At 40.4% G+C, this 23,401-nt stretch overlaps 2 protein-coding genes across 14 annotated transcripts in view; both read left to right on the forward strand.

Annotated features, from left to right (window-relative positions):
• The window catches only part of nrxn2a (neurexin 2a), a 127,765-nt gene extending 117,559 nt beyond the window's left edge, over window positions 1-10,206 (forward strand). For 7 of the 10 annotated variants that reach the window (XM_040033041.1, XM_040033043.1, XM_040033050.1 and 4 more), the window contains 5 exons: window positions 841-1,012; window positions 3,038-3,127; window positions 4,461-4,789; window positions 6,391-6,475; window positions 7,631-10,206. In XM_040033041.1, coding sequence (XP_039888975.1) covers window positions 841-1,012; window positions 3,038-3,127; window positions 4,461-4,789; window positions 6,391-6,475; window positions 7,631-8,433 — 1,479 coding nt within the window. In that variant the 3' untranslated portion in view covers window positions 8,434-10,206. The remainder of the gene's footprint in view (window positions 1-840; window positions 1,013-3,037; window positions 3,128-4,460; window positions 4,790-6,390; window positions 6,476-7,630) is intronic. The other 3 variants (XM_040033047.1, XM_040033048.1, XM_040033046.1) reach the window with 1 other exon arrangement.
• A 5,953-nt stretch (window positions 10,207-16,159) lies between these two features.
• LOC120734309 (pecanex-like protein 3) overlaps window positions 16,160-23,401 on the forward strand; it is a 30,891-nt gene continuing 23,649 nt past the window's right edge. For 2 of the 4 annotated variants that reach the window (XM_040033052.1, XM_040033055.1), the window contains exons 1-7: window positions 16,160-16,610; window positions 17,443-17,934; window positions 18,521-18,729; window positions 18,830-18,935; window positions 19,429-19,468; window positions 19,601-19,696; window positions 19,918-21,663. In XM_040033052.1, the coding sequence (XP_039888986.1) occupies window positions 17,782-17,934; window positions 18,521-18,729; window positions 18,830-18,935; window positions 19,429-19,468; window positions 19,601-19,696; window positions 19,918-21,663 (2,350 nt within the window). In that variant the 5' untranslated portion in view covers window positions 16,160-16,610; window positions 17,443-17,781. Of the gene's footprint in view, window positions 16,898-17,442; window positions 17,935-18,520; window positions 18,730-18,829; window positions 18,936-19,428; window positions 19,469-19,600; window positions 19,697-19,917; window positions 21,664-23,401 lie in introns of all 4 variants that reach the window. The other 2 variants (XM_040033053.1, XM_040033054.1) reach the window with 2 other exon arrangements.

Consider the following 23,401-nt stretch of genomic DNA (forward strand, 5'->3'; position numbering starts at 1 on the left):
CAAGGGCCAGACAGGCACAGAGACCCCACAGAGTTTGCTTCCAATGTTTCTTATTAGTACCAAACAAAGGGTAGTTTGAGAAGCAGATTTGACCTTTGAGGAAGGTTGGCAGGAGTAGGTAGAGGCTGACAGGGTGAGAAGTTGGTCAACCAAAAGAGAAACAGCAGGATTCTGTCAAGAGTGATCCACATCAGGAAAGTGGAGCTGGCTGCTGAGGGGAAATGGCACTGAACCCTAAAGAAAGAACTAAACATACTGCCCATGTCACAAAGGATATGGGTTTCCGTTTAAACAAGGTTCCTGGCCTGACAAGCAGATAGATTAAACTTGTCAAGCCATTGTCTCTTTAGTCAGAAAAGTGTGAAAAATATTATAAAAAGATAAACATCACCAATTTAATTAAAACAGTTCTTTTGATGTACAAAGCAAATATCAATATTAAATATAATTTAATAATACACGCCAAACGGCACGACAATCTGCTAAGCTGTAAAATAAATGCATAAATAAATACTAGCAATAATTACTATTTTATCATCCACAACTGACACTGTATTGTTCAACCTGTGTTATATGCTCTTAATAGTGATATCCAGCAGCAGATTGAAGTGGGGCATAATGCCCCCCAGGGCAAATGCCCTAAGGCTCAAAGTACAGGCCCTGAGAAGCAGAGGAATACCTCTAAGTAGGGTTAGCCCTTACTTTCATTTATTTTTAAGTGATTGCTCAACATGTTTCACTATCTTGGGCTTTCCCCAAACCCATTTGTGGCAATGCTCGCTTTTCCTACCGCGTCTGTCATTTGCCTAATGAGTCACGTTCATTCTTGTTTTTGTGCAGGATCAAGGAAACATTGGTGTCATCTTCAATGTGGGGACAGATGACATCACTATTGATGAGCCTGCTGTCATAGTTAATGATGGCAAGTACCATGTTGTACGCTTCACACGCAGTGGTGGCAATGCCACTCTCCAGGTGGACAACCATCCAGTCATTGAGCGTTATCCACCAGGTAAGGTTAACAGGACAAACTTTGGAGTTATTACACCCATAGTAAGACAGCATGAAACTTCTGGATCAGAGAGAAAGGGTTGCATGTCTGCCTATTTCTGCCTTGGCAGTTTGCCCAGTGGATAATTTTAATTCAGTGTTCCTGCGTGGTTATTTTATCAGTTTATAAGAGATCTATTAAAGTTGCCTCATGCAACTAAAAATTATGTGTTTGTGTAAAAATATAATAGTTTGAAATGAGTAAATCTCCTTAAAGCTGCCTTTTTGAGTTTAGCAATTCAGGTATTTTCATCAGCTGCTGCCGTAAATATAGCAGTGTTTTATCTGTGAATGTATGAACTGCTAGCCTTAAATTTATATGATAGTGTTGTTTTCAATAAATATTCACTTGACAAATTCTTGCTGACATTCAAAATGTGGCTGTGATCATGCTTGATCATACTTAATCTGTCTGTTATTAGATACAAAATAGTGTAGATTCACTAAAGGGAGACTGTTATAATGATAAGTTATATAACAGTTTTATTTTATGTGTGGTAACTTATCATAGTGAGTAAAAATCACTCAACTGTGTGCACACAACATATACATGGAGCCAAAAAAGAAAAGATACATACATAAAATGATCATAACTGGCTGTGCTTTAACCTGTCCTGAACCAATCTACCAATTAACCTTATTCAGAGCAGGTGCACCAGCTGGCATAGTGGGACACAAACCACATCTTTTCTATGCCTCCAGCTGGTGTTCAAATCACAGATGCATATAACACGAGGGCACATGCATGCATGCAATTGGGTAATGAAGATGGTGTGCACCTTTATGTCAGCTCCCACTCAGCAATCAGTGATATTTGAAACATTTCACATGGCAATGCATAGAATAGTTAGAAATAGGGAGTGCACATCGCACAAGTTTCTTGTGCCTTAAATAGATATCAAATATCATGGAGTATTTTTTTCTGGCAATTTGTTTGAGGAAAAAAAAGGCAAACATATTTTAACATCTTCACTATATTACAGCTTACAGTATAACCAGGCATTTAACTGCCTTTTCATTGTTGTGCTGTAATGGTTTACTTTAGATTCTAATAATTATTCATATTTGTATTAATTACAAATTTGTTGAAAATGTTTGCAAATAATAATCTCAACAGAATGTGAATGGAACAAAATAATGTCACAATAATTTACTATCAGTTTTAGTGACCCTGTGGCTGATGATTGATAGAAATTCCTCGGTGCTAGGTCTAAATAAAAATCTGGGCTCTCCTAATGTCTAGAAACAATTCATACTGTAATTACTGTATGTTGCTTGTTCTTGTTTTATTTTAATTTATTTGTTTTGCATTTGCATGTGTTTAAAAGAGAGCTGAAGTCCTGTCTCACCGGGGAACTGTTTGTGTCTCGCTCAAATAAATGAACAAGACAATGAATGAATGAACACCAAAGAGACTTAAAATTGCAACTCCCATAAGCCTTTGATGTTGACATACTGTCACTGCCTTCTGGGAGCTCGAGTAAAAACACTGCATGTATACCATGCGCTGCATTGGAAAAATGCATTTTGGCACTGAAGTGAGCGAGACTTTGGCTCTCTGTGAATGCAATCAAATTCATATGCTCCTACTCTAACTACATGACTTTTTATCACTGTCTAAATGCAACTGTTTTCCTGATTTGATTGGTTGTTTCTTATGAATGAACGTCTGTTTTATAAAGTACATAAAATTATTCGTCTGTAATTGGTAATTACTGAAGACGATGCTTTGCTTGGAAAAAAAAATAGCTAAATAACACTAACTAGAGTAGCACATTATAAATAGCCTAAACGTCTAATTAGCATTAACAGTGTTACTCATAATAACTAGATAACACTAAGTAAAGCTCAAGTTTCTTTTAACTCACAGCTGAGTTAAAATTGATAACTTGTTAAAAATGTTAGCCGTTATAACTTTGTTTCTAACCATGTGATGTTTCAGCTTGCAGACTTTAACCTTTAATCTGTCTCTCCAAATTCTTTGAAGGACACTATGATAATGAACGACTGGCTATTGCTAGGCAAAGAATCCCATACAGACTTGGTCGGGTAGTTGACGAGTGGCTACTCGATAAAGGTAAAAATATAATTGATTAATTAATTAATTAACCCTTGAAATAACTAGTAAATAAACTTCCCCTCCTGAGAGGTGCAGTGCCAGAAGACAAGGGTGACAAAGTGCAGGTTACCCAGACGTATACATTTCCATTTTAATTGGAACTTGTACCGGCTATGAATTTTAATGGCCACAGTATAGCTTTAAGCAGAAGAAAATGAGTGTGGAAGCAAACGGATATGGCGTGCTTGCCATTTCTTTTTGTCATCCTTATACCTTGTGGAGAGGCTGCACCTTAACAAAGATTTTAAACTAAATTAACTAAAAGCGCATAACCCTTGTCTAACCCTCTATCATCCCTCTTAACCACTGTGTGTAATTAGATACTGTGTGTAATTATTCTACATAAATATCATTAAAATGCTGTGTAACGTTTTCATTAATACCAGTGAAGCTAACACTGGACATAAGCTGACTAGGCTTTGTTCCTAATAACTGAACCATATTTTAAACCACAGCTTCAGGATGTGTTCACCCCAATGAACCTCTTTCCCTTTTTCTTGTTCCCTGTAATCTTGTGCTGCCTTGCATTGTACTACAACGAGCACATCAGACTCCCAAGCTGAATTTTTTTTTGCTGCAACAAAACAACCCTGACAGGCTGTTAAAGTAGATCACTGTTTGCAGCCATTAACTTTGCTAATAAGTATTCTCCTGAGTTGGGCCCATTACCGCAGCCCTCCTCCTCAGATGTAACACTGCTTATCAGTAAAGGTGCTGACAGCGGTGCTGTTGAATATCATTGCCCCTTTGAGGAGGTAAAACAATTGGACCGTGGGGGAAACCCACGGAAAAGCATGTTTTAATGGCCTAATGGCTGATGAAGTCAGTGGGAGGAGGGAGTCAAATTTTTATTGTCATTCGGCTTCAAACTGTCTGATGTGTGGCAAGACTGCCATTTTAGTAGTTACCTGTTAAAAGGAGCCATAAGATACATATCTTCACACCTTCTTTTTTCCCCCTCTAAAGCTAAGAGACAAATATAAATATCATTTTCCCACAGGCAGCTGCTAACTTATTCAGTGACATTTCAAAATCATAAATAAACATCTAAATAGGCTTTAAGCCTCCTCTTCTTGTATGTGCAAAGTCAAAATTATAAACTTGCTGCTAACCAACATTTCCCTTTTTAGGGTTAACATCTAAATAAGCTTTTAAACAAATTAATTACTAAATCCCACCTGGCTCAGATGATGTTCTTGTGCAAAATCTCCCATATGCCGTCTCTGTGTGTGCTCTGCCGTTCTCTCCCCTTTTCCATCATCTCCTTCTCTGTGTTTCTGTCTAACTTTAGGGAGACAGTTGACCATCTTTAACAGCCAGGCAGCCATTAAAATTGGCGGTTCTGACAAAGGGCGACCCTTCCAGGGTCAGATTTCAGGGCTGTATTACAATGGTCTCCAGGTGCTCAAACTGGCAGCAGAAAATGACCCCAGCGTACAGGTGGAGGGGAACCTGCGGCTGGTCGGAGACTCGCTCTCCGTGGTGACCACGGACACCACCTCCGTCACCCCGCTGGCGGTGTCTGATATGTCTACCACGATCATGGAAACGACCACCACGATGGCCACCACCACCACCCGCAGGCAGCGGTCGCCCAGCTTGAGTGAGAGCATCTCAAAGGTCAGCGAGTTTAAAAAGGGGTGCTAATTTGCTGACAACAGGGAGGTAATTAGCTCATAAGGTGAAGGCTGTTGTCCATGTTTCGCAGTAGGAAAAAAGGCCATTTTAAACATGGCTCAATAACAGTGAGTGATTTTTTTTTTTTTAATTAATTAGCTTTGTAGAAATCTGGAGCTGTGCGTGATTCCCAAAATTACAAATTTATATTTCTGTTCAATTATCAGGTTGCTAATATGTCTAAGCATCCTTAACATTCTCAATCGGCTTTAAAAATGCAAAATCGTGATTAATATAAGAACAAAACTGAGTAATACTTTGGCACGGTCTTTATGTGTGTCACCTTATAAAACATAAATGTTTAAACTTGCACAGGTCTACACATTTGGAGCTTATTTAATCCCCCTGTCATGTTTAGCTTGTACTGTAGTTTCTGTTCCATTCATCTTGTATTAATGCACATTTTGAAATTTAACTTGCAGTACTAGAATCTAAGATGACAGTCAACACACAATCACAAAACCAGAGAACACTTCAGAATCCCCAGTTCTTCTCTACATTTGACAATGATAAGCTTATTTTTCAGATTTTTCAGATTTTTAGGCCTTAAAGGGGTTTAGGAACATGAACACACTTTTCCCCCTGATCATCATGAAAGGAGTTATGAGATGAAATGTACCACATTTAAGTCTCACACCATGACAAATTTCAGTGTTTCACAGCATCATTAAATTTCTTAGCGCTGCATCAGCTATTACTGAAAGAATTAGGCATATAAAACCTTGTATGGAGTAATGTAATGTATGGGTAAGCTAAAATGCTTCATAAATTCATTAAATAACAGGTTTGATCCAGCATGTTTGATTCTGAATTCGCTGCATAACTTACTTTCCATCAAGGTATTAGGATTAGGATAATGATAACATTCTTGCTTAGTGTATTTTTACAATACAGCGGCCACATAAAAACAAAGAATTTGAATGTGATATATGCTGAAAACCCTTCAAATTGGAGAAATTTCAGTAGTTGGACTTGTCCTGAGGTTTTAAAGAACCCCCACTGCCACTGCCTCTCCTAATAAAACTGCAGAGTGCTCTTTTTGTTCCATTTCTTTTGTCTAGCTATCCTAAAATGGTCTTCTCTATATTTTCAATTTATCAAAGTAATCCATTAGTGAGCCTTCTATTGCCCACTCTGCCCAGAGCCCACTGTGCATCCTGCATCCTCGTTAAATATATGTGAGAATTTTATATGGGTTTTTTGTGCAAATTTGATATAAAAGAATTGTTTAAAACCCAATTATATAGCATTTATCTCATTGAGAGTCTCCATCAGTGATGTTTTTCCATTGTTTGCACACACATAAAGTCAGCCAGTGGGGTAAAGGATAAAAAGCAGCTGCTGATGGGCTCATTTTGAACTTGTAGTCTTACTAGTGTCGCTCCAGGCACAAACACTTAAGCGGTACAGTGCTGCATAGTGCAGATTTTTTTTCTCAGACCGGACAGTCAGTGTAAAAAAGAGACTGTCTGTGAGCCTGAATGAAGAAAAATGTTTATTGGGTATTTGTTAAAAAAGAAATTGTATTCCCCGTTTGCTTTCAGCCACAGAACTCTGATGATATTTTGGTGGCATCAGCTGAGTGTCCAAGTGATGATGAGGACCTGGAAGAGTGTGAACCGGGAACAGGTGGGTCAATTGGTCCTTATGAAGCGATGGTACTAGGGTGCTTAGATGAGTAATGTTATTTTTACCCAGGAGTGCAGACAAAATGCAGTGCTTTTAGGCAGCCATCATTGTTCTTAAAAAAACAGATCTGTCTTCTCAGTTTCATCCAACTATCTTACACTCACATATTGAGTAATTCTGTCAAATAACTGTCATTATTTGGATAGTTATTACAGACTAGCATTAATTTGTTCTCTACCCTGTATTTGTAGCTCACAAAAGTGAATCAAAGACAATCTTTGTGAAGTGTACTTCAGGCATTAAGAGAGTCTGATCGAGTTTGTGACAGAAACAAGCTGTAGAACTTGAGAGTCTGGCCTTATTGTGGGTGCCTTAATTATTAATATGACCTTATCAGAATTGTTTGTTGTTGTCTGGCCCGGCAAAGTGTGACTGAAATAATAATGAAAGAGAACCTATTGGCTGTAAATGTCTGTAGATGTATGTATCTGTAACATCTGTAACTCTGCAGAATGCTATAATCGTATATACAAATACACACACACACACAGGAAAATATATTGTTGAATTGTTGAGGCATCTAGTAGTAGTGGTTAAAGGTACATCTGTAAGATAGCAAGTGCTTTCAGAAAATCATACTATTTTGTGTGTGATTCATTCATACAATAACCTTTCTGCTCTCTTATCATTCCTCAACCTCTGCCTACAGATGTGCATATCGCAGCATGGCCATTTAAAACTTAATGTTCTTGTGTTTATTATGTGCTCTTCATTCAGCTGCCGCCTCTCACGGGTCATCTTGTATGTTTGTTTCTGCATGTGAGCTCTTTTTTACGCATTTGCTGTATTGCATTATTAAACATTCTTAATCTGCACACCCACACACATATGCATACCTTCCAGACAGCATTATGATGCTTTCGGTTTGCTTTTCTCCTCAGTTGCCAAGCGCTGATGTAAATACCCATGTATTATAGAAATGCAATTACTATAAATAAAATCACTGATAAGCCATCTAATATTAAATTCTTCATTAATAATGTACATAATGAGCAGATTGTGCTTTCGTACTGATGAGCACAACTGCTCAGCCAGAATTTCAGTGTTAATTCTGCTCTAATTTAGGATCCCCTACCTTTTCTGTTTTCTTTCTAGGAGGTGAATTAGTGTTGCCTATTATAACAGTGGATTCCCTTGAGCCCCCATCCATCGCCACCCGTTACCCCGTCATCCCTCCTCCTCCTACTCTCCTTTCCCCACTTGAAACCACCAAAGAGTCCCTGATACTCCCTCCCCACCCTTCCTGCCCCCCGGACCAGGAGGACTGTGGTGACCCTGTGGAGGTCTCAGCCTTCGGCTCTGGGGAGATGACGGAATCCGATGACGAGGACTTTTACAAAAATAACTCCCCCTTGGTCACTGACAGGACAGTCCTTCCTCCACCCCCTGCCGCTGGTGATGGTGGAGTCCAGAAACCCCGCCCCTTACCTCCTTTTGTTCCCACCACCAACCCTGACCAGCTCCACATTCCTGCAGGCAAAATGAACACCCGTGACCAGGTGCTTCTGCCCCCTGTTCCTCCATCCTCCCGAAACACACCAGGACTAACTTACCCCCCCAATTTTCCCCATGTGCCCACAGCCAACCCCACAGCCTCTGATGATAAGAGCCTGCCTGGTGCCGTGGAGGTGATAAGGGAGTCCAGTAGCACCACGGGGATGGTGGTTGGTATCGTGGCTGCTGCTGCTCTCTGCATTCTTATCCTCCTCTATGCCATGTACAAGTACCGGAACCGGGATGAGGGCTCCTACCAGACAGACCAGAGCCACAATTTTGCCAACAATTCCACTGCGGAGGGCAACGGAGCAGTGGTCAAAGACAAAAACACAGCGACAGCCTCTGTGGCAAAGGCCATCACAAAGGGCAAAAAGAACAAAGACAAAGAATACTACGTCTGAAATCACAGGAGAGTAGGCAAGTGTGGACTGAGACAAGAGGATGAGAGAGGATGCTTTCCTTTCGCGCCCCAATATTGTCAGGTCGACTATCAGAAAAATTCCACAAAAGAAAAAAAACAAAAGAAACAACAACTGCGTAAAGCAATTGTGTCCTGCTTTTACATTTTTCTCAAAAGTCAAGGTTGCCCAGTTCCTATTAATGATAAATTCTTATCTACGGCACAAGCTCTGATTCATCCTCTGTATCACAATGTGCACTCAGTCTGCATTCACCAATTCTTTATTAGTGTATCATTTTTTTATGTTTTTAACAAGCTCGAAGGAGGCATATCCACTTTGGCTTTGTATATAGCATGGATATGGCACCGTGAAGAAAGTGCTGAAAAACATCTGGTTTCTTTGTACTTCTTTGTAATGCCCTATCTCAAGTCTCAATGTCCCCATTATGATGTATGAGGCTGAACAGCCCAGCTTTTGAATTTTGATGGTAGATGAACAGAGAGCACAACAGTCATCCTGGCTACACTCAAACAGAAGGCCTTCATTTGGATAAGACATCATGTCTGCAGTCTACATGTTATTTCATGTGATTTTAAAACTCCCCACTCACTCTGCCTCTATCCACAAGAGATGGTACCGTGTTGCTGATGGCTTATCGTAAAGTAAATGAAGCAAGATATTTAGCCCTCCTGGTGAAAAAAGGAATTTTCAAATCCTTCTCCATATTCTGGCCAGTGAACCTTACAGTATGATGGCTCAGAAAGAGAATTAATATCAGATATTGCAGTCAATGTGCCATGCCATTCCAGGTAGGGATGATTGTGAGCAAGTCATTCTACACCAGTGAAGGTATTTATCCGTGAACACTGCTTGTATGTACATATAGTGGTTAGCAGATTGAAAAAGCATCGTGTACGTAGGGAAGGTATAAAGAAGAATAATCATGCGAGATGCTATGCTTGGCTCGCCCCCGCAACACAGCTTTTCATGACAACTTCAAAACTGTTTAAGCCCGAACTTTACAGGAATTTTCAAGAGCTCAGAATCACATTTGAGAGTGTTTTCTGATTGCTTCTTGGAAAGAGGAAACCAACACACCTCACCAGATGCTGGCTCGCTCATAATGTTTTCTTTCTTCTAAACTGTCTTGGGATAATTCAGAAGCACACAGAAAATGTAAACATATCTTTGAAGCATAGATATTCCTTGTAAAGCAGCCAAACATGTATTGTTTTTTTTTTCTATCGGTTATTAAATGACTATTCTACGAGATGAATAATTGAAGATTTGTGAATTGTATTGATATTTCTCTGATATTTCAATGTATCTTGTTACCACTCCTCTTAACACGTTATATTTTAGATTGCCTTTTACTCAAATCCGGACTAAAAGCACACTTTTTCCTCTGATAGCTGCAAATATCTTTTGGGTTTTTTGGGGGGGGGATTATTTACGGTACAGATTATGCAGAGAAAACACAAGGGTGGAACAAACAAATGTTTTGTTTTGTTGCATTGTGCATTTTATATGTGCTAAATCTGTTACTCAATGGATCTGATAATATAAAGCCATTTTCTCTGTTGAGTTATTTATTCATGCTCTGTGATTTCGTTCTTTTTTTTATGAAAGTGCCATTCGACATGAGCTGCTCAGTGCTCAGAAAATATACCATTCCTCACTCATTGCTATTGTATAGTGTTCATGTGAAATGGATCTTAATATGTGTACAGAACGTGGATAAAGATGAAAATACACTTGATTATATACTTTGTACACAACTGTGTTGTGTGTTGCTTCTTAGAAGTTCCCTAAAATAATTAACTTTATTTGACTTTTCTTCTTGGATGCAACATTGTGGGTGAGCACAATGAAAAGAATGTAGTTTTTAGGTCAGGACAGTTCGGCTTCATGGTGTGGTAAACTGTGTGACCCTTGTTCTTGTATGCTTCTGCAACAGCTGTGGGTGTGCAGTCCCTGCAAACGGACAAAGTTAATATAGTAGTAAAATAAAACTAACTAAATTTCAAATAAGAAACTGACATTTTCAGAGGGTAAAAAAAAAGACTTTGAATATAAAAAATACAGTCAGTTTTTTTGTTTTAGTAGTTTTCAAGTTGGTCTCACTTTTTCAATCAGCAAATCGTAGCAAATGCGTTTATAGTGCTAAATATATAAATGCAAATAAAATGTAAAGTAATCAAAACTAAACTGAAAATAAACATTTTAAACAATAAAACGAATCTTTAGCACTGAAAACTGCAAACTAAGTAAAAATAAGCCAAAGAGAAAATAACTTTTTAACTCTATATTAATAAAATCTATGAAAATAACACGGCTATGATAACCTTGGTACAGATGCTGACATGTTTGTGAATGTTATACCTCAGAAATGTCTTATGAAAATTTGGTAAATTTAGCACAAATATTCCCTTGGCCTCAATGATGAACTGAATAAAGATTGTTGGTCAAAGGTAAAAGTCACTGTGACCGTACCCAGTCCCATAATAGTGATTTACTCTACTTAATTTTATGTGAACACCTGGAAGAAATATCATCACATCTGGCCCAAACATCCACCGGGACTCAAGGATCAACCATGCAGTGGCCAAAGATCACTATGACCTCATAAAATATGCTTTTGGCCACAACTTAAGAGTTCCTTTACCAAGTAACAGAAGATTTCAAACAAATGTTTAATATTGTAAAGTGATGGCATCTTAAAACGGAAAGGTCAACAGTAAAATTCACTGTGGCATCATAATGTTCTGTAAAACATCATAACTCAGGAGCAGGAGGTTTGTGTGTGTGTGTGTGTGCGTGCGTGCGTGCGTGTGTGTGTGTGTGTGTGTTTGACCATGTATGTGTGTGCTTCTAAGTTCAATAAGAGGACAGATGCAGAAGCAAACGTAAGGTAAGCTAGGGTAAACCTTAATGAAATTTACTGGAGAAGAATAACAAAAGGTGCTTCAGGGTTATTCAGGCAGGCAAACAAAAAATAATTCAAACAGAGAAGAAAAATTAGATTTATCCAGAAGAGGGGGGGGTTCAGATTCCAATGAAACAATGAAGAAACACAAGGAGACATGCAGAGAGAAGCAAGAACACAGGAAGGTGCACAGATGAATGGACAGAGGGAGAAACAAAGGGCTAAATACAGCAAGGTAACTGGGAACAGGTGGAAACAATGAGAGAACCACAGGAGTGTGAACCACATCCAGATATGAAAGGCACGCAAGAAAAGTAAATATCAGATTGACACAGGGAGCGACAGGAAAAAGTGACAAAGAAATTAATACAAAGGGCAAACAGGGTGGAAAGAAAAACAGACTAGAAAGAGAAGAAACATCAGAACAATGACTGGAACACTCCAAAAGTTGATTCTGTTCATCTGGACGTAGCGTTTTATGGGAGAAACATTTCGTCACTCACCCAAGTGACTTCTTCAGGCTCAGCTGGCTGCAGGTTTCCCCAACCTACTCCACACTCAAACCAGCGTTCCTCCCTGTCCAGGATGTGTACATCCTCATCATTGAAAGAGTGTCCACTGGCCTGTAAGTGTAAATAGACTGCAGAGTCCTGGCCTGACGAGGTAGCTCTTCTGTGTTGTGCCATCCGCTTCGCCAGAGGTTGTTTGGTTTCCCCGATGTATAAATCCTGGCAATCCTCCTGGCACTTAACAGCGTACAGTATCTTACTCTGTTTTTGTCGGGGGACCCGATCCTTGGAGTGGACCAATTTTTGGTGCAGCGTGTTTTGGGGTTTACAAGCCACAGAGACCCGGTGTTTAGAAAAAAAATGTGTCTCAACTGCTCTGATACTCCTGACACATACGGGATCACTACAGGTTTTTGCTTAGGCAGCGGTTGTTCTTCTCTCCTGAATCGACTGAAGCTTTCTTTAGGCACCTTCCCAGCTTTGACAAATGTCCAGCTGGGATAACCACATTTACTCAGGGCCTTCTTGATGTGCTGTTCTTCTGCTTCACTGGCCGCTGTGTCAGTGGGGATGGTGTTCGCTCTGTGTTGTAGCGTCCTGATGACACCCAATTTCTGCTCCAGTGGATGATGAGAGTCAAACCTTAAATACCGATCCGTATGCGTAGGTTTGCGGTACACATCAGCTTTTAGATGTCCCCCATTACTGATGGAAATCTCACAGTCTAAGAAGGCTAACTTGCCACTTTTCATATCCTCCCTGGTGAATTTGATGACTGGAACAGGACGATCGTGACCGTATTTCACGTTTGGTTGAATACTGAATTACTCACACTAATTCTGGGAGCCAAACAATAGTGCTCGTGTAGATTTTCTGTGCTGCAGGGTTGAAGATGTGTGTGCAGCCATGTCTTTACTTAAAGTGTTGACCACAGCTACATCTTTGTCTCTTATCAAAGTCAGGCTGGTGGGACATAAATCCATCTAGCACTTTTCATTCAATTTCTTTAAAATCTTCACTACATCATAGAAATCTGGATAGAAATGAATAAAAATTTAGATTAACCAGTGTTGCCTTACTTACTATAAGAGAGTAATTCTTGCAAATTAGCAGTGTAACATATTGATTGCTTCCGTTTGTCTGTTAGTGCTTGGGACCAAAGAATCTTTTTAGGATAGACCAAAGACAATCACAATGACGTCACTCTACAAAGGCTAACAAGACAGGTTAATATATTTAACATGATGAACTAGTATTTGCACAAATTGCAGGTCGTGTAATGTGCTAAAAATGTGTCTTACACTTGAATTTCATCATCATTTTCTCACTCCTCTCTTTTGCTCACGCACTCTCTTTTGGACTCTGCGTTGTTCTGGCATGTTAGTAGCTCCAGGATGTCTATTATTTATAATGAAGCACCTTCTTATACTATCAGAGTCCATTGCAATGGAATATCATGATCTCTGTGAGGCTTAAATGCAGTTTAAATAGTCCAAAAAAAAAAGACAAGAAAAAGAAAGACATGATGAATTCTCATAAGAGATGCTAGTGATTTGTCCACAGTGTGACCCAATCAGGTCTGACACTCGTGGACTTTGTTGTTCCCTCACTTGAGTACCAAGTACTCAACTTGGGTTAAAAAAAAAACAAAACATAAAACATGCATTTCAAGCTGGTGACTTAGAGTTTAAAAAAATTTGGTAATTTAGAAGGCAGGAAGTGTTATGAAAAAAGTTACTATTTGGTCAAATTATTAAAAATGAGGGAGTGTTTGTGGAAACTAGGAGTCAGGCTATATCAGGCTCTGCTACACTGAATTTAGTCAGTCTTTATTTGAAATCCTTCAAATAAAGTACTAGAATATTCCCTTAATATGTGGAGCAAGTCTATATGCTGATATCATATTACTAACTTTGAGGCTACAGCACATGAGGAGTTTCCTCACAGTAAAAAAGTATGCCACCGCACAGCATTTATCAAAGGCAAATTTGGTTATCATCTTCAACTACAGAACTACAATAAGGATCAGCAGCCTCATGATAATCTTTGACAGCGGCACCATGTTGGTGTTGTTTGACTACCCCCTGCTGAGAACATGTGGAACTGTAAGAGAGGAAAGCAAGTCGGTGACGTTGATGTGATATAAGGTTATAGTTGCCTGCACTTAAGCAGCCATCGGTTTATCTCAAGGATGTTTATCACCAAAGACAAGAATTTAGAGAGACTGCATTTCAAGCCAGCAGGATGACCTGTCCTATCAGTCTCTTTGTGCTGATAGTGATGACAATAATCCTGTGGGGTAAGCAAGGTATGGTGTCAGTACGGTTTTGGTGCAGCAAGGCCTGATCTGTGCTGACACTGTGTATCAAGGAGGGTGGCTACAGGATATGATAAGCCACTCCTGAGCATTGCTGAGGTATCACAAGGTTAATTCAACAAAACAGCAAAGGCAGGGGAAACAGATGACGGCTGATATGGCCTACCCTACACTGAAGCTGTAGGTATAACACGCGGGGATTTAATTGGAAGGGGGAACAGAAAAGTGCAGGAGCAGCTTTTAGACCTGATGCACCTCAAGCATAGTAATGTACGACAGTAATGAGTGTATTTTATCCATCCATCCATTCTCTTCTGCTTATCCAATTCAGGGTCACGGGGTGGGGGTGCTCAAGCCTACCTCAAAGTGTGTATTTTAATTAACATATTTTTTATGTGTGTGTGTGTGTGTGTGTGTGTGTGTGTGTGTGTGAGCAGATGACCATCAATGATTAATTTCCTTTGGGATTAATAAAATTTTATGAAATGAGCAACCACTGCTCAAACAAGGTTTTCTTTTTACTGTAATTACTATATAGTTATTTCCAAGGACTTCACAAGTAATTATATGTGTTTCATAGCTTCTCTTCATATCTTGACATTTAACCTTGGCTATGTGTCATCTTCCCACAGCCGTGATGTTAACTCAGGCATCACTCCCTCCACATAACTCTGTAAATTGAGAGAAAATGAGTGCATCCATGCTCTTCCACTTATCCAAATCAGGATCACAGTGGGATTGGAACGGTACATTCTGGATGGGTCACCAGGATTAAGACAGTGACAGACTATTTGTGTCTTTGGACTGTGGGAGGAAGCCACTGTACACCGCGAGAACATGCGCTCCGCACAGAAAAACCCCAGAATGGACTCAAAAGCAGGACCTTCAACAGTGCTAACCATCGCACTACTATGCTGACCATCCAGCCATCCATTTTCTTCCACTTATGAGAAAATGAGTTATTTTATATTAAGGAAGCCAGCTCATACATACACTATATAGCCAAAAGTATTCACTCACCCATCCAAATAATTGATTTCAGGTGTTTCACGCTACTAAATATTTCACAAGTCTGTTAGTGTTAGTGGTATTATAACAAACTGGAAGCAAATGGGAATGACAGCAACTCAGTCATGAAGCAGTAGGCCATTTAAAATCACAGAGCGAGGTCTGCAGATGCTGAGGTGCATAGTGCACAGAGGTCACCAACTTTCTGCAGAGTTATAGCTGCAAAGGGTGGGCGGACATTATATTAAATTCTTTCGATTAAGAATGTCAGTCAAGTTCATATGTGTGTGAAGGCATATGAGCTAATACCTTGGGCAATATAGTATATTTGCACAAGAACTTTTTTTAACATGCCCTCAATAAATAGGCAATTTTACAGACAAAGATGGTCGGAGATGTTCTTTTGCTTTAAAAGAACAACGTTTTTATTTGTAAAGAGTTTATGTGTACTGTCATAAAAACAAGAGATCGTTGGCTAATGTTGCAGAATGGCACACATATGTGAGTTCTATACTATTTATAAAGAATAAATATAAAATATAAATGTAAAATTTTTACCTATCTCAAAATTAGCTACCTACCTATATGTAGGTCCAATTCATCTCTTCAAGCATGGACAACTGGGGTTGTCAGGCGGCATCTGGAACTGAACCATTAGCAAGGTGAGGGTCTTTTGGGATTGTAGGGAGCAGTTTTGCAGTGTGGCTGGCTTATATGGGGGTTAGCTTGGCCTACATTAACCTGAGCTAGCTGGTAAACCCATATATAAGAAACGTCTACATGAATGCCAGAACCTGAAAGTAAACATTCAGGACCTATTTATTTTTAATAATATGTTTAGGTAGTTTTGTGGTTGATTGGTTTATACTAACATTACATTTTAAGAATATTTTAAAATAAAAGAAGAAGAAATAGTCCTCCTCATGACGTCAGTACACATGGCCAATCAGCGCCATGGGAATCTCTCTCGGTCTCTCACTCACTTTGCGGCCGTGCGTGCGTGCTTGCGTGCGTGTGTCAACTAGTTGTTAGCAGAGCTAGCTACCCAGTGAGCTAGCTCGTTGAAACATTTTTTGTTTTTGTTTAGTTTTTGTTTTTTTTACATAGAGTCCGTTTACACCAAGAAGCATTTGTTGCTCGTCATGAGAGGGGCCCACGGCTCCCCATACATGATGTTTGTCACCCAGTCATGCCAAAGAGGAGCACGGCCTCTCGGGAAAAAATGATAAGTTAGCTAACGCCAGCAAAAAGTGAAGCTACAGTTTTTAACAGCCGATTTCCTTCCTAGCTAGCATCCCGAGACGGAAAGCGCTGAGATTTTGCATGAACTGGATGCGGAAGGAGGATATAAGCCAACCTGGACAGCTATTGCTAACTATGAGCTATGCTGGGATCCAAAATCGGAGAACATCTCACTGTGAGCACAATTATTAAATCTATCAAGCCAGCGTGAGATAATAATAGCTAATGACTTTCACCTACCTATTAGCGGTTAGCGTTAAGCTGTCTTGTTTTAGGGTGACGTTACAGTTACCCAGTCAACGATAAGGACATCAAGATAGAAATGCTTGCATATGCGGCCTAGCATTAGCCGGTAACTAGCATTAGGTATCCTAATGTTGTCTGTCAGGCAGTTTGAGGAGATAATCTTCGGGTTTAGGTCATGTTATCATATTCACTGAAACCACTGGCGGCTGCCCAGAGGTGAGAAATGCACAGAAATCTTTGTAATATACGATGAGCTGCCAGTTAGCTTGCTAGTGCCTGTCACAAAACTTAATCTAGCTGACACACCAATGGCCTGGACGTGAACATAGGGAGTTCATGCTGTCGGAAAACCGAATATGTCAGATATGTCATATATCACATACAGCTGTTTTTGTTTGTGTGAAAGACACCTAATGGCAAATTATGTTTGTTATAATCGTTGTTTCACGTGCCATTGCTAGCTTATGTTATTCTTTTGCATTTATCGATCACTAAAACGATTCTGTCACTTCAGTTGCAATAAAGGATAATTAGTGCCCTGTGATTTAATGTAATTAAGTAAAGGACAGATGAAAGAAAAGAGTAAAATGTTAAAGTAAACAAACTAAATAGACGTTATAAGTTGCACCTGAAACAAAAAGAGCAACACTAAACTTATTTGGTGATTTTTATTAGATTTTCAAGATTGTTTTTCCATAAAATCCAGTGTTTAAAGTGAAGCTTCATAAAAGAAAACTGACTAATTGTGATCTCTCTCACAGATGAGCATTTGTTCGTGCAGTCATTGGGTTACCAGTGTGTCAAAAAGTCACTCTGCTGATTACCCACCGAGGATTAGGCTAGAGTGTGGCAACGCTGGTGCAGGGAGGGAGCTTATACTGGCACAAGAATATGCAAGGACTCTTTATCTCAGCTGAAGTGTATGCATATATCTAAGACACAAAACTGCTGTGCTTGATGAAACAGTCTTGGTCAACCTGCCATGCCCCATGGACGTGCCATCGTAGACACAAGATACCGTGGCTCAAACTGCTGCACAGTTTTTTGAGCTACAGCCTTGGGGGAAGCGTTTCAACTTTTAGTTGAACCTGAAGGTGGAGATGGGTTCCCAAGCTCTTCAGATACTGCGGCAGGGCGTGTGGGCTTCGCTCACTGGAGGGTGGTATGTGGATCCCCACCAGAGCACATTCTCCAACTGCTTCCACCTCTACCTTTGGATATTTCTCCTGGCTTTCCCCTTTCTTCTGTACATGGTAAGTTCATTTTCCCATCACCAAATAAAAATAGGAGCTACCAAAATAATGCACAAATCCTTTTAAATCAGTTTTCAGAAGTTAGCCATGATGACATGATAGCTTCAAGTAATTTCACTTATATAGGTCAAATCACAAATTTACCTCAAGAAGTTTAATAATCCGTTTCTAACTTGCATGCCCAAGCCCTTTTTACACATAGGCAACTTCAACTGACTTGATCATCTCCCAGGATTATCATGTGTAAAATGGGTCAAATACTATGTTCTGAATAACATAACTGCATTTTTTAATGATGTAAACTGTATGAGAGACTCATTCAGCACATATGCATGGGATAATAACTTTATAGTTTAACTTCTAGTGCTTGTAACAATAGGGGGAATTAAAAACTAAGGGTGTTTGCCTGAACTTGTGTGGTTAAATTAAGATCCTGATTTAAAACAATTCCATAATAAGTTTGAAATATCCAGCTATATTTAACACCTCATTTCCAATTAAGCTTCCTTCCTGGTTCTAGTTCTTTGACGTGACTGTCTGGTCTCATTTTTGTAATTCCTCTCTTTAAATTCCAACTCCTTGTCAGGCTCTTCCTCCAAGCTTGTTGGTGGCAGGTGTGTACTCTGCTGTGGTTGCTGTATTTTTTACTGCCATTAAAGTGGTAAACTACCGACTTCATGCAATGTTCGACCTTGGGGAGATTGTAGAGAAAAAGCAGGCCTCACTAACAGCTGAAGCGCCAAGGACAGAAGAAGGAGAAGAGGGGTCAGGTGCTCATGAGGGGAATCAGCACAGGTAATGTGATGTGTCTTAAAGAAAACTTGCCTGTTGCAATGCTGTGACTTGCTGAATTCTTTGAAAAAAAATTTTCTTCCTGCATGTGACTATTTCACAGGGATAGTCATGTTGGTGTAGAGATGACTGTGTTTCGGAAAGTCAACTCAACACCCCCAGTGCGTTGCAGCTCCCAGCACTCTCTGTTTGGATTAAACCAAGTGTCGGTGAGGATTACCATATTTACTAGCATGCAACATTCTCTTTTCTGGCTTCCAACATTTCTCCAGTTCTACCTATTAGAATTTTTTTTAATTCATTAATTTGGTCTGTCAGCAAACTACAAGATGTAGCAAGCTTTAAAAGCTAGCGGGTGGTATGGCTACAGGCAAAAAATTAAAAAAAATAGACAGCAGATGATTGAATAAACCAAGTTACTGTTTAACCTAAGTACTCTTGTTGCTATGATCTTTCTAACTCGTAGCTCCTCATTAAATGCTAATTGGTCTGAACCTCCCGTGGCTTAGTGCCAGGTTAAAAAAATTTGTATTTTCCATGATCAGTATGCCTGTAATAGTAGTTTGCAAGATTTTTTTTAGTTCAGTACCAAGCTAAGGGGGAATTTTTTAAGTACTTAGCGATGTTCTTATGGTTTCGTAATGCATAATCATGTGTATCAGGTGGTTTAAAGCATTGTGTATATTCTTTCTTACTCTTCAGGAATTCTTGCCTCAGTTGGAGGATTCAGGGGGTACTAAGGGTAAGCATCTAAATGTTTTAATTCTGCATACCATATTTTTATTTTAAATCTTGATGTATATAATAGATAGTCTGACATTTTTATCCAAGCATATGTTTTAAGTTTGTAATTTGTAATTTCCTTTTATTTCAGATATCAAAGAGTTAATGCGGGAACAAGGAAGCAATAATGTGATTGTCACGTCAGCTCAACGTGAGATCCTACGTCAGAGTTCCCAGGACCCCATTAGTAAGTCTGTTATTTTTCACTGTTTAGAAATGAGCATTAGATACTGGAAACAATGTTTAATCCTTCCTGTATAAGTCAGGCTGTAAGTATATCAGTATTTTCATAGAAATTTAGGAAAGGGGGGAAAAAAAATGGAATCTTGAGAAACATAATTCACAACGTCAGTGTTACAGCTTGCAAAAGTGCATTTCAGTCTAATATTTGGTTTTCTTACCGTACAGGGGCTCCGAATGGGGTCTCATCCTGCATTGTTGCTGCTCTTGGAGGTGAGTTCCAAGGTCTTGTAGGAGTATCTGGAGTGTCAGCTGGATTTGAAGAACCTGGAGCCTTGTCTATCCCCCCTTCACCCTCGAGTCAAGAAGATGGAGGTGAGAAAGAACACTTGCAAGAAGTGGAGATGTTAACAGAACAGTTGTCTCATCAGAGTTCCAAGGACAATGATTTGGGGGCTTACTCTCCCCTTGGCCCCTCTGCTGAATCTGAGAGTTTGGGAGATACTCCCCTAAGCCCTCTTATAAAGAGTAGTTTAAGTGAAGAACTCAGTGAAAATCTGCTGGGTTTAGGCCTTGACCCTGTGGCTTTTGCTCCTGGGACTGAGCTCCCCGGCAGCCGCAGCGGAGTAGCACTAGCTGCTGGATCAACAGACAGTTGTTTCAGTGCTGGTGGAGCTACCACAGACCGTGAGACGCTAAGCACTGTTAGCAGTTACCGCAGTGAAAAAACTGATTCAACTCAGCTGGAAAGTCCTTCATTCAGCCAGTCGCGGCCTGTAGATGGACAGGTTTCTGCCTCAGCACCAGCGATAGGGTCTGACATCCACAAGCCCACAGAGGATTCAGCAGTGCAAGATGGCAGTGATACTGACAATCTGTCAGACAGTGTGTTACTACGCTCCCCTTCCAAAGAATTCTCCCTCAGCCAGGGGCTAGACCGGACACTTGTTGAAGGAGAGGATCTGCCATCTGTACCTTCTGATATTGCACAGCCCCCTCCTCTCCAGAACTCTTCCCCTTCAAGTAGTGGCCACTCAGAGGTTTGTGAATTGGACAGGAACGTCCCAGTTCCTCCTCTACCCCCACCTCGGCAGACCAATTCAGTGCCCTCAGGGCTGGCCCTGGGTCTGGTGTGTTCTGAGCCTGCTTTGCCCATATCTTCTACCCCATTCTTACTGTCTGAGCAGCCTGCTCTGCAGTCCCAGCAGGTTGTACGCCCTAAAGACTTAAAGCTGCTGCGGGCCAGCGGCGGTAGCATGGGGCACAGGCCAGGCCGAAGGAAAGCTCCAAGAAGGCGCGCTGGAGCTGGCAGTAGTAGTTTTGACTGTGGCTCTTACAGGCGTCACCACAATCATAGACAACACAGAGATTACATACCAGTGCGCAATCGACTTGGCACTAAGGCTTACAGTGAAAGTTTGTTTGAGGATTCCAGTGACGAGGACGACGGCAGTGACATGAGTGCAGGTTCTAGCCTGGGCTCTCAGCGCCGATACAGCTCAGATGATGATGACGATGATGATGATGACTCTAGTTCCTCTACCTCCTGCTACTCTCCAGACCTTGCTAACACTGGCATTACATCGACTCTTCCCCCTGCTGCTCAACTGCCTACTCCAAGGGAAGGGGATTTACCCGAAACTGCTGGCCCCTCACATCCTCGTGCTGCTCAACGCTCTTCTAGCACCGCTAGTGCTAAGACTCACGCAAGAGTGCTAAGTATGGATGGGGCAGGTGGAAGCCAGAGCAATGCAGTGGCTCTGCCCTCTACTCTGCTTGCAATGCCCTCCACCTCCACGCCTGCACCTCGGACTCTCACCATCTCTAAGTCTGATCTGGAAGCCCGGACTATACACTCTGATGGCTTTGCTGGAGCTCACCATCATCGCCTGGATTCACTTGGAGGCTCTTGGACTGGCAACCAGATGGGCTGGAGAACAGGAGAACTGGTTGAAGAGGGGGCTGTTGGAGGTGGTGAGTTTGCAAATTTTCAGTCAAGAATATATGTTTTAACTTACCCTACTGAAACAGTTTTCATCATGGTTTGGAGGTCTAACTAATTAAGAAAGTTAATCTTCATAGGGAGTCGCTGATAGTAAGGCCTATTTGTAAGGCATCAAATTGTTGCTGATATTTTTTTTTCTGTAATATATTTGATGACAGACCACTATTAATTTGTACTTAATTTAATCACGAGTAATCACTCTATGGTGTAGTGATTAATACATATACCTTATTTGTGAAAGATTTTATTTAAGATGGCGAAGAGACACAAACCCAGCCTTGGGGTCTCACAAGCTAGTGTACTGTGATCTAACTAGATGTATCTGATATGATCCCTGTGTTGGTGTTGTCCCTGGTGATCATAATTAATATTGGTCCAGGTTCAACATTGCAAGTTATATTGTCATATGGAAAAAACTGCCAATGTGTACTAAAATCCAAAACGGGGCAGTTGTGGTTTAGGATGGGTTATGGGGTTATAGTTACGGTTATAATTATAGAGTTAAGGTTAGAGTTTGGTCCGAATTTCTTTCCACGTCGCAAAACCATGACATCACAACAATGTGATTGGTCACTTGCAATGATGAACCTGGCCCATCATTAGCTTTGGTGATCCTAGAACAACATTGGCACATTGATATCAGATTGTGCACTATACCCAAGCCAGTATAGAGGTGACGGTTGTGTCAGGAACTCCATCTGATATGAAGTCTGTGCCAAATCAAATATGGGTTCCATGTGCTGTGGTAATTCCTTTGGAAATAAGAGAGCAGCTGAAATTCCATTACTTTTTTTTTTAGTTCCAAGTAACCATGAGGTGTGATCAGAAAGCTCTGGAAACGATTCTGTAAAAATCAAAAATCATGCCTGTATACCCATTCAAGAATATATTATACTCTGCACCATTGTAAGTGGAGCTGCTATATTTAGATCACTGTAGAAGTCCTGTTATGTCTTCTACTTATGTCTCAGTAGCGCCTGCTGGATCTACTCCAGTGTATTCCTTCAACTTAATTTTCATTTTCAATAAGTTTACAGTGTCACTATCAGACAAGTCTGCAATAAGAGCAAATAGCAAGAAAAGACTATGTTGCAATGTATTTGCAACTCTCATAGGCTCGTATTTTATCAGGTAATTGTAAAATGCAGTGTTTCTTTTTCGGCTTTTCTGTTCTAAGATTTTGTGTAGAAATTTCACCAGAACCTCAATCTGTTTTGCAAAGGAAGTATGGTCTCATTAAGAGCTTGTTTGCACTTGGAGGGGCTGATGCCCTGCATAATCTGTTATCCTTCAGAGGTTGCTGGCGATGCAGGATTTTCAGCTCTGTGTGTCCACCCTGCAGCTGGATGTGAGACGTCATCTCAGCCGAATTTCTCCCAGATGTCTTCTGCCTCTCTATTACCGGAGAGACCCAAAAGTGTTCACCGCCAGTTCCCCTTAGGTTAGGTGGTTATGAGGAAAACTGGATGCTTCATTGATTGGGTGGGGTGCTGTTTTCAAGTGGAGGGCCATAAATGGCACCTAGCCCCAGAGGCTTTGTCGCACATATATAAATTACTTGGAGCTGACGGCAGGTTTTTGGCTTTGGGGCATTTCTTGCTGCTCCTGAAAAATTGTTATGTCCTGATTAGGAGAGACAGTATAACAACAGTTGTGTATACAGACTGTCTGAGGCACTTGCTGTGTGACATTACACAGCCTGGCTCA

Source organism: Simochromis diagramma, unplaced genomic scaffold, assembly GCF_900408965.1.
Source record: "Simochromis diagramma unplaced genomic scaffold, fSimDia1.1 OVJJ01000216.1, whole genome shotgun sequence".
NCBI classification, from domain to species: domain Eukaryota; kingdom Metazoa; phylum Chordata; class Actinopteri; order Cichliformes; family Cichlidae; genus Simochromis; species Simochromis diagramma.